General features: G+C 44.2%; 1 protein-coding gene across 1 annotated transcript in view; it reads left to right on the top strand.

The window, feature by feature from the left end:
* The window catches only part of LOC146340295 (potassium voltage-gated channel subfamily KQT member 1-like), a 474824-nt gene that overhangs the window by 233443 nt on the left and 226033 nt on the right, over positions 1-15348 (top strand). Inside the window, 3 exon segments of the mRNA XM_084811380.1 lie at positions 779-873; positions 3751-3791; positions 4565-4626. Coding sequence (XP_084667506.1) covers positions 779-873; positions 3751-3791; positions 4565-4626 — 198 coding nt within the window.

Raw genomic sequence — 15348 nt, 5'->3', positions numbered from 1 at the left:
GGGGTTTTCTTGGCAAGGATACTGGAGTGGGTTGCCATTTCCTTCTCCAGTGGACCACATTTTGTCAGAACTCTGCCATGACCTGTCCGTCTTGGGTGGCCCTGCACGGCATAGCTTATGGCTTCACTGAGTGACGCAAGCCCCTTCGCCACAACAAGGCAGTGATAATTTCTCAAGTGTGCAGCAAAAATGGCACATGATTTCCATAAAGCTTCCACAATGCCATGAGTGATTATTTTTATTTAAAACATTTATATTCTTCCTTTCCCCTTCAAGGTGGCTAACAAAGATAGAATCATAAACCAACAATTTCAAATGTTAGTTATAATCTAACACTGAAATAGTAAAAAAGTAGCAAGAAATAACAGAGAACAGCAGCAAAAAAATTATACAAAAAACATGTATAAAAGAGGCTCTGTTGTATAACATTTTGAGGTTGTATAGTAAGCTACAAATTGGGAAGTCCCTCGTTCGAATGTCACATTTGCTATGAACTCACTAGGTGGCCTTAGGGAAGCCATTCTCTGCCATTCCTGCCCACCCCCAACTGTAGCAGGGCATGATTATAATTCTACTACTGAGCTTGTAGTAGTTCAGAATACTACTACTGAGCTACTACGGAGTTGTTGTAAGGATTATGTCAAGATAATATAGAAGCACAATAAACCACTGTACACATCTTTAGGTATCTGTAGTATTAATATCTATGTGGCTCAAATGGGTGAGGAAAAATAGGGAATCTCTCATCTTTTCTGTTTTTATTTGTTGTCTTTCTCAGCAAGCTCGGAAGCCTTATGATGTGCGTGATGTCATTGAACAATACTCTCAAGGGCACCTCAATATGATGGTTCGGATAAAAGAACTCCAAAGAAGGTACACTACACTATCTAGTGAGATGGTTTCTCTGTTTCTTCAAGGGCCTGTGGGCTAGAAAAGAGGGATATACATTTTAGTTATAAATGGCAATTAAAACATTGTTCACAGGAATCATTAAAACATACACAACTTTTGAAAGTCTCTGTAGAATAGTGCTTACAAGGGTTCAAAGCACTACACATACATTATTATTTTCTTGAAACTTTACATCAACCCTGTAAGATTGCCCAGTACAATTATCCCGATATGGCAGACAGAGAACCTTGTTGGCAGAGATAAGATTGAAACGGGAGGCTTCCTGAGGTAGCTCACCATCCTAAGCACTATGCTACGCCAGTTCTCAGTAGAAAGGAGAGGATAGCGTACCTTTTAGTGAAAACAACATAGAATCTTATGGCACCTTGGAGACTAACACATTTACAGTGCGATCCTGTGGGCATCTACTCAAAGGTAAGCCCCACTGAGTTCAGGGTAATGAGTATGGGATTGCAGCCTTACTGTACCATAACCTTTCATGGACCAGAGCCCACTTTGTCAGATCACTGTTTAATGTTTCCTTGGTTGTGCACACTTAACAGAGGAGGAGGGAAGGGAAAGGAAGTCTTGCTGCAGGTGGAAAAGTCTGTTTGCCTAATTCCTAAATGTGAACCTCTAGGCAAGAAGAGAGTGGTCAAATTAACTAGACGGGATGAAAAGCAACTTTTGTTCTGTTCAGTTTAACTTCCAAGGGAAACAGGGAAACTGTGTTGAAGAGCACAGCCTCACTGGGAAGGAGCAGGAGCCTGGCATCTTTTTCTCTGTCTAAAGAGCTTCATGAACCTTTATCTTATCTTAAACTTTAACTTCTTCTTTAAAACATAAGGAAAGGAAAGGAAAGGAAAGGAAAGGAAAGGAAAGGAAAGGAAAGGAAAGGAAAGGAAAGGAAAGGAAAGGAACGGAAAGGAAGAGCCATACTGGATCTAACCAAATGTCTGCCTAGTCCAACGTTTAGTTTCTAACAGCAGCCCACAAGTCGCCTTTAGGGAGTATACAGACAATGCATGAAGATGTCCTGGGAGGGGATCCAACATTCCCTACTCTCTGCAGCCCTGGGTCCCCAGGGGAGAGAGAGAGACCAGCCATCGTTGCAGCAACTGGGCCAAAGTCCTTCACTCTGCTGTCCTATGACCACTGTGACTCTCCCTCCTGCTCTGGGGGCAACGGAACCAGCCTGCTGTTTGTCAACAGGGCTAGCAGCCGCCCCCCCCCCCGCCCCCAACACACACACACAAGGCAATAGCCCTACTTTCTTGTTTGTCCTCAGAATCTAGTATTCAGAAGTATACAACCTCTGAACATGGAGGTTCAATTCAGCTTCTGCGAATAATAGCAACTGATAGCTCTGTCCTTCATGAATTTGCCCAGGTGCTTTGTTCAATCTCCTCTGTGACTGCTCTGCCTTCCTCGATGCCAGTGTCTGTTTTGCTCTGATGTGACACGTCACAAGCTCTGTGTGCCATTAGCTTAGCTGTTCCGAGGGGCAGTTTTGAGCTAGGCAGCTGACTCTTTAAGGTGTAATTGGAAAGTTCATAGATCCCCAAAGAACTTCAGGTAAACGGAATCTTTTTCTCTATGGCAGCACATCTTTAAATGGGCTTTTGAGTGAGATCTTGTTGGAGCACATCAGCTGAGGAATTTTGAAACCTTTTTCTGGGTAACACCCTTGCACCTATGCATGTGACACTCTGAAAGGAAAAAGATATTAATCCTCGCCTTAAGAAATGCTGCATATATTATGTTTCCCCAATGTACATACAGGAAACAAAAATCCCTTGCTATTAAAAACAATTAAAATACTCGGCAGTTCTTACAACACAAAAATCTCTTAAGTCCCCCCCAACCGCAGAATCCCAGAATTCTATTGTCAGCAAACCAAGTATGCTGAAAGTTAGCGCAGTACAATGACCAAGAGGCTGAGTTATGAATAAGGAAGTCCCTGGTTCAAATTTTGCCCCTGCTGTGAATTCACTAAGTGATCTGGAGATGATAATAGTAGCATTCCATACATCATTGTTTGAAGGATATTATTGTGTGTGTGCCCTCTTTCTCTATTATTGTTACTATTATTGTTACTATTATTTATTAGCATGAAATATATCCAGGTTGATCTTGGAAATACCAGGCCCACAGTGACAGACAAGAAGGAACATGATCTTTTTAAACAGTTGCGTCTGTTGAAGTAGGGTGGATGAAAGAGGAGTCTGTGATGGGAAACTTTGATTGCATAGATTGCGGGCATACCAAATGCCTATGTCATCTGTACTATACAGAAAGTGAAGATGGACTTGTATTCTTGCCTTTGCTTATATCAAATATGACAAAAATAGGATATCTATACAGCTTTCAGATGGAACTCCTCCACACCTCCACCCAGCACATTCAGGGGGAAATGGGACACCATGTGTCACCTTCAGTGTCCCCACTCAGCACGATGTCTGAAAAGACACAGCCACTTGCGCATAGCTGTATGTACACGGGCCCTCCACATGGTTAGTAACCTGAATCACGCGCGGTTCCTGAACAAGTGGATTTGCAGACTCTCCTTTTGGTCACACTAAATGTGCAGATGTCAGGGCCAGTGTTGGGCACAGGGCTGGCGGGTGAAGTCTCACTGTCCCTTCCACGTTTGGGGACTATGTGGAAAAGTGGCTAGAGTTATTTTGGATCCCGCAGTACCAAACGTGGGATAAGAATGGGGTCCTGCACACACCTGTATAGGATCTTGGCTTGCTCTCTATAGATCACAAAACATTCCTGCAGTTATTACTGCAATATGCATCATACTGGAAATCTACCGGGTAAAATTCTAATGTGAGCAAATTATCTTCTTTTCAGGTTGGATCATTCCCTAGGAAAACCCGGCCTCTTCCTTCCAGGTATATAACTGCAAGTTGCATCAACTGACAAATTGTGTAGGTAGAGGGAGGGTGAATTATTCTCTGGCTCAGATTAAAATCCAAGCTGGAAAGGATTCCTGGCTTCCCTTCCACCCGCAAAATACCAAGCCCGGCCCCCAAAGCACCTTCTCCCCCCATCCCGTTACTTTCTTGGCCACTGACAGCAGCACAGGATGTGGTGGTGGTGCATGAGGGGAGGGGAAGGGGGGGCTTCTCTCCCTCTGCCTTGTCCTGGCACACTGCTGCACAGTACATCTGAAGAAAGACACAGGCTGGTCCTTGGGCTTTGTAATCTTCCCACAGCCTACTGTCCCTTTTCAAAAACTTTCCCAAGGGCAGCGCAAGTGGGGTGGGGCTTGTCCATCTCTAGCCAGGATCTGTGTCATGTCTTGGTCTGTTTAGTCCAGTCCAGTGTCTACTCTCACTGGCAGCTGCACCCCAAGGCCTTAAGCAGGGGTCTTTCCCAGCCATGCTGAGACAGTTTTAACTGGAGGCGTCAGGGACTGAACTTAGGATGTTACACATGCATAGCATCTGCTGTACCTTTCAGTTACGCCCCAGTAAATATGCATTTCTTTGGATTCATCTGGTTTACAAATATGATCTGTTATGGCGATATATTTCTAGTTGTAATCGTATTGCAAGTTAGCTTCCTACCAGCTTCTGACTAGAACCTAATTCAATTCGCTGCAATCAACTAGCTGCATTTTTTTTCAGCCATATAACTGAGTGCCCTCCCTTTTTTAATTTAGAAAAGGGGGTAGACAAAGGATATTATACTGTAGGAGCCAGACTGATCCGGCTGGAGGATAAGGTAAGGTGTGTGTGTTTTAAGCCCTCTGCCCTTCCCCAAAGTTACAACTGATCTATGTGACTTGAAGATTGTATCTTGGCGTTTTTTACTTTAAATCTTTGAGATATCAAAATATGGAAAGAATATCCTAATATCTCGAAGATATTTGCTGAAATTAATATAGGGTTAGTTAGGGGCATTAACCATTTAAATGCCACTCACATTACGCAAACTTTGGCTCAATGCAGGAATATTTGCATCTTGAGCCCATGTCCTATCAGTAGCACAAAATTGTGTTCTATACTGGGCGGTTCTGTCTGAAACCTGAAGCACTGAAGGGATCACGAATGTCTTGCTTTCAAGGTGATGAAATCTAAGTTTCAGTAGTTGGCTGCTTTGCTGGAGATGCCATTTTTATATATGGAAGAGAATGTTGTTTTAAACTGCTGGGGGAGATCAAGAAAGTGGAGTTGAACTGGAATTCAGTAGCAAGCCGAGAAGATGCTGCCATATTTTGATGAAAGGGATGGAGGCAATTGAAGAAAGGGATAAGAGAGTTGAAGAAAGTGTCATGATAGAGCCATCAATGTCTGTGGCGTGTATATTTATTTCTTTTTGTCCCCTTGTCTCCCCTGGTCAAACAGGTTTTGCAGGTGCTTGTAGGGCTTCAAAGAAATCAGTTTTGTGGGGGCTTTGGAGAAAATAGTGAGGCAAAAGAAATGTGTGTGGACAAAGATGGCTCTGTTTGGAACTGTTTTCAGTCCCCAGCCAGGGATGGTGTGAGTTCAAACTTTACACCTTCAGTTAACATCTTTTTCTTGTTGAAAAAACGTAATCTCCACTGAAATAATGCAGTTTGCAGGACTGCCTGAAATGTTTAGATGCCCAAGGGAGAAAATCCAAATGGCACACCTGCATCTCTCCACACATACTTATATGGGGCCTAGTCCATCAGAATTTAAATTGTGCAAGTCCTATTGAAATGAAAAGAGCTGTCAAAATAAATTTATTTATTATTTTATTTATCTCCTGGCTTTCCCCTAAATAGTCCTAAAGGTGGCTTGTTGTTCAGTCGTTAAGTCGTGTCCGACTCTTCGTGACCCCATGGACCATAGCACGCCAGGCCTTTCTGTCCTCCACTCTCTCCAGTTAAATAAAGATAAGATACAAAATCATGGTTAAATCATAAAAACAAATAAATTAAAAACACAGTTAAAAAGGCATCCATAACATTAAGAAATAAATAGAACCTACCCATTAAAAGCTACATCAGCAAACAAGTCAGTTTAAAAATAAAGTCTATCTGAAGAAGTCTTTGTCTGCTGGCAGAAGGACATGAGAAATGCATCTAGCCTGCCCTCCCAGGTCAGGAGATTCCAAAGCCTGGGGGAAGCCACCAAGAAGGATCTCTCTCATGATGCTAGCAACTGTGCCTCAGATGGCAATGGGACAGAGAGAAGGGCATCAAAACCTGAGGACCTCAAAACCTGGGCAGGCTCATAGCGGAGAATGTGTTTTTCAAATAGCCTCATCCCAAGCCATATAGGGCTATATAAGACATAACCAGTACTTTAACTTGTGCCCAGAAACAAACCTATATCCAGTGAAGCTGTTGCAAGAAGGGAGTTGCACGCTCCCTATAACTAGCTCCCATCAATAGTGTTGTAGACCAGCTGATGTTTCCAAACAATTTTCTTTTTTTCTTTTTTTTTAAGAAAAACAAAACACAACAACAACAGAAACACAACAACAATACACATACACTAAAATATCTCTTAAGATTGTAAGAATCTACCTTTGGCTCCCCTTACACAACAAATGCTTATTATTATTCTCTAGTTCTTGTCTTAGTTGTATATCATACACTGAGTTCACAAACATTATCTCCTTTCTCCTAATTTTAACAACAACAGAAAAAAGAGAATCAACCATCTCAAAGTTCAAAATCCACATACATAGATATCATTTTTCTTTATTTCTTGTACAAATTCTATAAAAGGTTTCCAATCTAACATAAATTTAGTTGTTGACCCTTCTTTAATTATAATAGTAAGTTTTGCCATCTCTGCCAGTTCCATCAGTTCCATCATTTTCATGATCCACTCGCTCAGAGTTGGTAAAATCCAAACAATTTTCAAAGGCAGAAACACATTACAGTTATTCAAATGGGATGTGACTAAAACATGTGTCACCGTGGCCAGGTCTGACATCTCCAGGAATGGGTGCAGTTGGCATACTAGTCTTAGCTGTGCAAACACACTCCTGGCCATTAGCGACAACTGGATAACCTGGGCAGCTAGTAGAGGATGTTTGCCAGTACTCTTACCCACTTGCCCTTCCCCTGCCTGACTTCTTTTATAAGCCCGGAAGACCAAGGGTCAAGCACACATGTGGTAGGTCTCACCTCTCGAAGGGCCCTGTCCACATCCTGTGGATCAATCAATAAATAATGCATTCCCTATCATTCCACCCCCTAATCCATGTTTTGTCTTTAGCATGCGGTGCAAAGTGTTGCTGGTAGCTTTACCTTCCTCCATTCTCTGTCAGCTCCCCTTGTTTTGCAGTACTGTGCCCCCTACAATATGCTTTTGCTGCCTTAGTAAAGACAGTGGGGCCAGACTGCAATAGTAGGCAAGATGTATCCTAATGCCAACACTAAGAACATCTCTACACCAGTAGGGATGTCAGAGAATTTCGCCATGAATCTCGGGGAGGCCGAATGCCAGCGCATTCGGCCCCCCGAAATTGGTGGCGAAATGGTCTCTCCCCCCTGCCCCCCCCGGGACGGGACTTACCTTGGGCGAATCCTCCTGGCGGCGGCGACCGTGATACCGTGATAGGTTAAAATACCGTGATAGGCTATGTAAATGTTTACATAGCCTACCACAGCTGAGTAAAAAAACAAAACAAAACCGCGCGTACGCAAATGGCAGCGCCCATGGGCGCCGCCATTTGTGTACGCGTGTTGTTGTTGTTGTTGTTTTACTCAGCCGTGGTAGGCTACGTAAACATTTACGTAGCCTATCACGGCTGACTGCAGGGACGCAAACAGCGGCGGCTCGGCCGGCCAGGATTCAGGGGTGGAGGGACGGAGCGCCTCCCTCCCGGCCAGAATTTCGGGGGGGAGGGACGGAGCGCCTCCCCCCTGGCCAGAATTTCGGGGGGAGGGACGGAGTGCCTCCCGCCTTGGCCAGAATTTCGGGGGGAGGGACGGAGCGCCTCCCCCCCACCGCGAATCAGTTTTCGTTCAAGGTAAGTGACTTTCGTACATCCCTATTAAAAAATCCTGTTTTTAAAACAGGGATTTTTTGCTTCCGTTTTAAATGCAAGATCACAACCGACTCCCTTTGCAGGTCCTTCCTTTCCCCTCCTCCCTTCCCCCTCCTTCTCCTTCTCCCCCTTATCTCAGTCTTCCATATGTTTCATTGATCTCGCTCCTCTTCTTGCAACTTTTCCTTTTTCACGGAAGGAACTCAAGCAGAACCCAAATGGGGTAATTTGATAGCTCATTATCTGTGATCTATTTAAAAATGGAACAAAGGTAATTTAGGGTGGGAGATGCCCTGGAGGTTTGCAGCATCATCTAAAGGGCCTGCAAACATCTGTGAAGGAGCCATCTCATTAGCAGGATAAAAGGTCCGTGTGAAGGAGCCCTAAGAGTCTAGCTCCCAATCCACTGTTCTGCTGCCATTGTTCTTATCTCTATAGCACTCAATGCTTGTACTGCAAAGACCTGGAGATTATGTCACTTAACATATGTCACTTATTAAGTGAGGAACATAAAAAACAAAAACAAAAAATGTCAGCAAACAGAAAGTTTGTGTGTGTGTGTGTTTAAAAAGTTATCTTAATATTAGATCTATGGAAAAGCATCCTATGGGAGCCATCTTAGCCCAGGTGAGAGAGGACATTCAAATCAGAATCCCCTCTGACTCAGGCTTCTTTGTGCAAAGTGAGGATAGCCTGCACTGTGCTGGTCTTAGGCCCCTGAAAATCCTTGATTTTGCCATCCCTGGAGCTGCCCCTGATTCTGCTGTGTTTATGTAATAGAACTATCAAACAGCCTTTTTTGGCTGTGAATAACCACTGTTTGTAACATAGTGTTTTATGCTCAGTTTGTACTGTTCTATATTGAATTATTGGTAAGTTGGACAAAAATGACCTGCTTTTTGCTCTTACAGTTACAAATTACTTGCATTGTTGTGGATGGTGTTTGAGCTGCTTGTGGTTCTATTCAAAGAATACATGGAGATCTTCAAAATGAGAATGGGGCCCCTTTCCAATATTAGATGCATGCCATTTGGCTGAACCTTTCATAGCTTCGGCATAAGTAGTTAGCTTTAAATTACAGTCTGTAGCCATTGACAGGTTCTCTTAAATGTATTTGGACAATTATTTCCAACATGATCTAGTTGTTGGCATTAGCTTCCATTTATATTTGTAATCTGATGTCTCTTTATAATTTAGATGGGATTAGGAATTGCCCTATTTTTGTCTTCCATTTATTATTTAAATGGAAAAAAGTTGTATGCTACAAGGCAAGGGGAAAGGCAAAGCAACCCCCCCGCCCCAATAAAAACTGGGACAGACCGGAATCAACAAATGGAAAAAGTGTGCAAAAGACAGCTGTGTTGCATTTTGAAAAATATATCTATTAGATATTTTCATAATTATATGGCAATCTCTTGTGGTATTTACAGTTACAATTGACATTCATATTAACATAAGTCATTCCACATTTATAGACAAACAAGTGATAACATGCTCAGCCAAAGCAACCATGTGGTAGCATTTACTATGGGCAAAAATGCTAAGAAAACTAGAGCAGTAAAGCTGAAGCCTTTAGAGCATGATCATAGGCACAGGGCAAGTCTGAGCAAAATAAATACAGACTTGCATAAATAAATGCACACTTCATTGCTGAGCAAAATACGTTTGCTTTTATTTCTAGCAGAAGCCAGACTAACTGGAAGAACAATGAATTTGGGGTGAATGCAAATCTGTTCTCTTTTTCTGTTCAAAATGCACTGTGAGCTAGTGCGGTCCAAGGACTAGAACCCTGAAACAGAATCTATGAAGTGGAATATGAACTCTCCGTCTTCTACATCCACTTGGGGAGGAAACAAGAGTACCTGCAGGTTTTTGTTTTACTTTGGGCCATGGAGTGGTGTATAATAGGTTTATGACCCAGGCTGGATCATAGGAATAGAAACGATGATAGAGGGAATAGGGCCGTATGCTTATCTGGTTCCTCCTCTTTGACCTCAGTTCCCCATTAAGTCAGGAGAAAGCCTTCAGTAAACGCTCAGAATGTGCCAGTTGCTTGTACACTTTGACCCTGCCCTGATTTGCCTGGTTTGTGACATTATGCCAAATTCCCATTGCCTGGGAAATGTGGTTACTGACTTTGAGCACTCCAGTGTCATGGTGTCCCTAAAAGCTTCTTCCTCCAAACTTCAACTCATATATATGAAGTTGATCCAGCATTTATCATCCCAGCCAGATGTTTTAGGAAGCTCAGAGAGAGCAAGCCTCAGTGGATGCAGAGCTGAAAGTTTGGACCTGGAAGATCAAGGTTAAGTTCTCCCCTTGCCAGTTTACTAAGGGTACCAATTTAGGGAAGGAGCAAGGAAAGCAGTTCACTTGTTCCTCAGGAACAGGGTGACTGTTGAATTTATGTTTCCATAGATACTATGAGAAGTTAAAAAATAAAATAACCACAAATAATGTTCTTATAACACAAATGTTCCCAACATAAGGCTGGGAAAAACCTCAGCCTGAGGTCACTTGCAACATACAATACTGGGCTAAATGCATCAGTGGCATGTCTTATTATAAGGCAAGTTCATATATGTCCATATAACATTAAACAATTACATGGGCCTTTGCACTAGCTATCCATTAATCTCCCCTTAAAAGGTGGGTAGGTGTGTGGATGGGTGTGTGGGTGTGTACACATTGCAGATGTGTGCTGGTGTAGTAAACATTGCAGATTAATTTGCTCGTATTGGCTCTCACCTGGATTCCACAGTTAGATATTTAGCTCTCAGCATAGCTATGGCTTACAATATCCATAGCTATGGATACTTTTTCAGTTTGTGCAAACCTGGAGAAATGGACAAGACTTCTAGAGAAGTGAGGACAACTGCTTTTGCTCTTGATCCTTGCTGTACTTCGCTAATGCAAAGAGGGGCATCATCAAGCAGGCTGCTGTAGGATTTAGCCAGAATGCCACCCCATTTGTGGGCAGTGGACATGGGAGACCATTTTAAGTTTTCAGGATGAGTGACATGCTTGGAAAAGTTGCAAGGGGACCATTTGTAGCAGTGGTAGAGGTTTTTTTCTCCTGTATTTTTGCTCCTGCAACAGTGGTGAGGCAGCTTCTCTGTCTTCCAAATGGCAACCACTTTCCTCCCCAAAAGCGTCACCATGATGCTATGTTGTGATATGGTGTCATTCCAGGGGCATTCTGGGGATGAGGAATGGTGGGTCATAACCACCAAGGGGACCATATCTGGCAGCAAAAACAAAGGCGAAAGAGAGAGAAACCACCACTTCTGCCTCCAATAATGGGGGGCCTCCACCAGTCCCCCTCCCAGTTTTGGATGCTCCTTTTCACTCCCCAATAATTTTTGAGCCAAATGTTTGAAACTTAGAACTTTTTGTACGGCCCTAGGCTGTTGTGGTGACTTCTTAAAAAGCCTTTGCTGGACCTGTAGTCTGCATTCATTCAAGTGTACAAGAATTGGGGCCTGTGGATTCCTTGATGATACAAGTATGAGTGAGGTACCAACCTTCTTGTTAGAGCTTGGGGAATTGAGTTTTGAATGGTGATAGGCTAAAAACCTCTTACGTTATGAGTTACAGGGAGAAAACAAAATGGCCACCGCCTAAAATTTTTCTGTTTATTTGTGGGTTCCTTGATACAGGTATGAGTGTGGTTCCAATCTTCTCGTTAGAGCATGGGGAACTGAATTTTTAATGAAAATAAAGTGGCCACCGCCTAAAACTGTTTTTCCTCTTTATCTTGTTAACTGTTGCTCCTATGACAAAATTGGCTATTATCAAAATTGTTCCTCATAAAATTAGGGATGTCAGAGAATTCTGCCATGGATCTCAGTGAGGCCGAATGCCAGTGCATTCGGCTCCCCGAAATCCATGGCGGAACGAAGCCCCCCGCCCCCCACTCCGCGAAAGGCACGCGAAACGGGACACCTACCTGCTGCCATTCGTGCTGACTTGCGAATGGTGGCTGCGGCCGCCATTTGCTTTATCACTATAGCCGTAATAGGCTACATAAATACTTATGCAGCCTATCACGGCTACCGCAGGGATGCCATTTGCGTCCCTGCGGTAGCCGTGATAGGCTGCGTAAGTATTTACGTAGCCTATCGTGGGGGAAAAAAAGGGAACGCAAATAGCGGCGGCTACGGCAGCTGCCATTTGCGTTCCCTTTTTTTTTTTGCCATGATAGCCTACGTAAATATTTACGTAGGCTATTACGGCAAAAGAGGGGCACAAATGGCGTAGTGGCTGCCATTTGTGTTCCCTTTTCCCCCCCGCCGTAATAGGCTACGTAAATATTTACGTAACCTATCACGGCAAAAAAAAAAAGGAAACGCAAAAAAAAAAAAGGGAACGCCAGCCATAGCCGCTGCCATTTGCGTTCGGTGTTTGTTTGTTTTTTTGCTGTGATAGGCTACATAAATATTTACGTAGCCTATCACGGCAAAATACAGGGATGCAAATGTCAGCGGCTATGGCGGCCACCATTTGCATCCCAGATGTCCGGATGTCCGGCTGCGGGCGGCCCTGGCTGGCGGCTCTGCAGAATCCCCGCAGAGTGGAGCCGGCCGGAGAGAATTTCGGGGGAAGGGACAGAGCGCCTCCCCCCCACCGCGAATGTCACCCTTCGAAAAGGTAAGTGACTTTCATACATCCCTACATAAAATGTTCTAAAAATTGTTATTGTGGACACTTGGGAGTCAGATCCTCAGATGGCCCTGGGTGCCCCCACTTTTGTGTCAGCCCTCCGCTCAGCTCTAGGCCCATCTGTGGCCTCAGTACCAGAGCGGAGGGGGCTACCAGTCACCCTTGCCCTCCTCCTCCGGTTCCCACTGACTCAGACCTCCTGGTCTCATAAGCACGGGGAATCTGTCCTCGCTGGCTGTCCATTTTCTCTCAGCATGTCTGTTGCAAGTATATACAGTACTATATAGTGAACTACGAATACAGAATCATAGCAACATAGAGTTGGAACTTGGAAGGGGCCTTGTAGGCCTTCTTGTCCAACCCTCGGTTCAGTGCAGGAAAAACCAGAGCCCCCCTGTACTCCATGACTGCTCCTCCTAAGGGAGGAAAAAATATAAGTCACACTCGGCCAGTCTATGTAACCTGGAAAACAATTCCTCCCTTGCCCCCATGAAGGGCAACCAGCCCCCAGTCCCCCTGGGGGAGACAAAACCCACCTGCTTCATCAGGGCTGTAAGAACATCAGACTGGATGCCAGGCTTGACCTGCCTTCATCAATTTAACAAGTACTTCTTTGCATCCCATAGACAAAATTATGCACGGATGATTTCTTCTTTGTACCTTTCTGAAATGGGTAAGCTGAAGTTAAGTGATCCGGACATTTGGGTAGGGATGTACGAAACATTACCTTTCGCGGATTATGTTGATGGGGGGGGAGGCGTTCCGTCCCTCCCCCCAGAATCCTCGATGGGGGGGGCGATCTGTTCCTCCCCCCCCAGAATCCTCCGTGGCCGGCTGTGCTCCGTGGCAGCTCTGCGGAGCAGCTGGCCAGGCCCAGCCAGGCCAGAGCCGTCCGCAGCCGGATTTCCGGCCGTGGAGGGCTCTGGGGGAAAAAACAAAAACAAAACCGCGTATGCAAATGGCGGCGGCTACGGCTGCCGCCATTTGCGTTCCTTATTTTGGGCCATCTTAGTTTATGTAAATATTTACGTAGACTAAGACGGCGAAAATAAGAGGAACGCAAATAGCGTCCGCTACGCTATTTGCGTTCCCCTTATTTTCGTCATCTTAATCTACGTAAATATTTACGTAGATTAAGATGACGAAAATAAGGGGAACGCAAATAGCGTAGCGGACGCTATTTGCGTTCCTCTTATTTTCGCCGTCTTAGTCTACGTAAATATTTACATAAACTAAGATGGCCCAAAATAAGGAACGCAAATGGCGGCAGCCATAGCCGCTACCATTTGCGTAGCCTATCACGTCTGGGTAAAAAAAAAAATGGCGTACGCAAATGGTGGCGGCCGTAGCCACCGCCATTTGCGTACGCCTTTTTTTTTACCCATTTTAGGCTACGTAAAAACTTATGTAGCCCATCACGTCTCTGTAAAAAAAAAAAACTGAAAAAGGCGGTGGCGGCAGCCGGTCGGAAGACCAGCCGCTGCAGCCACTGCCGCCGAAGCTGCCGCCGGAGCCACCACCACCTGGAAGATCCGCCCCAGGTAAGTCTCGTCCTGGGGGGGATCCATGGGGGGGTGGGGGGGCAGGCCATTTTGCCACAGATTTCGGGGGGCCAAATGCACTGGCATTCGGCCTCACCGAGATCCGTGGCGGAATTCTCTGCCATCCCTACATTTGGGAGCATTTCATGGAAGGGAAGTGGGTGGTTAACAGAAGTGTGGTGCCATTCTGTGCTCTTGGAGCTGATGAAGCACTTGAGCATCAAAATAGAAAGCTCAAAGCCCAAAGAGGACTAGTTGGTGTGACACTTAATGGCAATGCTAGGAATCGCCTTTTCCTTGCTAATCCGGAATCACCTTGAATTGCAAATGAAACAGAAAAAAATGATTGGGAGAAGTACTTCAGAACAACAACAAAAAATCATGAAGTTTCCCTTAAATTCAACAACGTCAGGATTCCAACATATTGAAACTCAAGCAAGCCTTTCAAATGTTGACAAACCCCTTTTAATGTAAAAGTGAACAGCTTATTCACATTCTCACTCAAAGAAGTGCAGGTTTCCTTGGACCACGTGGCAGAAGTTGGTAAAGAATTGTTAGATAGTTTTCTGCAGCAGCGAGTGCAGACCAATAATGTAAACTTCTGGGCCCCAATGAAAAAATGTGAGCTGAAAACATGTAAATCAGTAGCAAAGAAAGTAAACGTTGCTCTGAAAGAGAAAACAGTAGCTGTAAAGACTGACGTGTCTTTGATTTCAAAATTATTAATTGCATCAAGAAGCAGATCGGACATAGACATTAAGTCAAACCTAAGTCAGTATGAATTTTCAGCACTTACACAATCTTCGTTTGCTGCTGATGGGAAGATGCAGCATTGCCTGGCTAGATACATATATACTTATGGCAGTACTGGAATCTTTACCTAATCCATCTGGCCAAGATGCAGATGAAGGTAGTTCTACAATGGCTGTTTCCTGTGAGGGAATTAATCCACCTCAAGAAAAAGTAGCAATGGTAGGTGGCGTGGCTATTCTTCACATTCACAACAAGCCTTCTTCTGTGACAACATGTCAAGACCTTGGAGCACACTTTTGCAAATGGATGGGTGAAAAATTCCGCATCTGCAGTGATGTTCATGTGGTTTTTGACTGGTGCAAAACTGACTCCCTAAAACGTGAAATGAGAGAGATTCGACAAAGAGCATGAAAGCCAATCTAGTACAAACTCTTACCTGAAACAAAAATGTCAAACACTCCCATGAGTAAACTATTGGCCCAAGATAAAACAGAAGATGGATTGACTGCATTCCTTG

This window comes from Heloderma suspectum, chromosome 7 (assembly GCF_057233095.1).
Source record: "Heloderma suspectum isolate Gila_16-S chromosome 7, 16-S_ref, whole genome shotgun sequence".
NCBI classification, from domain to species: domain Eukaryota; kingdom Metazoa; phylum Chordata; class Lepidosauria; order Squamata; family Helodermatidae; genus Heloderma; species Heloderma suspectum.
This window is presented reverse-complemented; position numbering and strand designations above follow the sequence as displayed.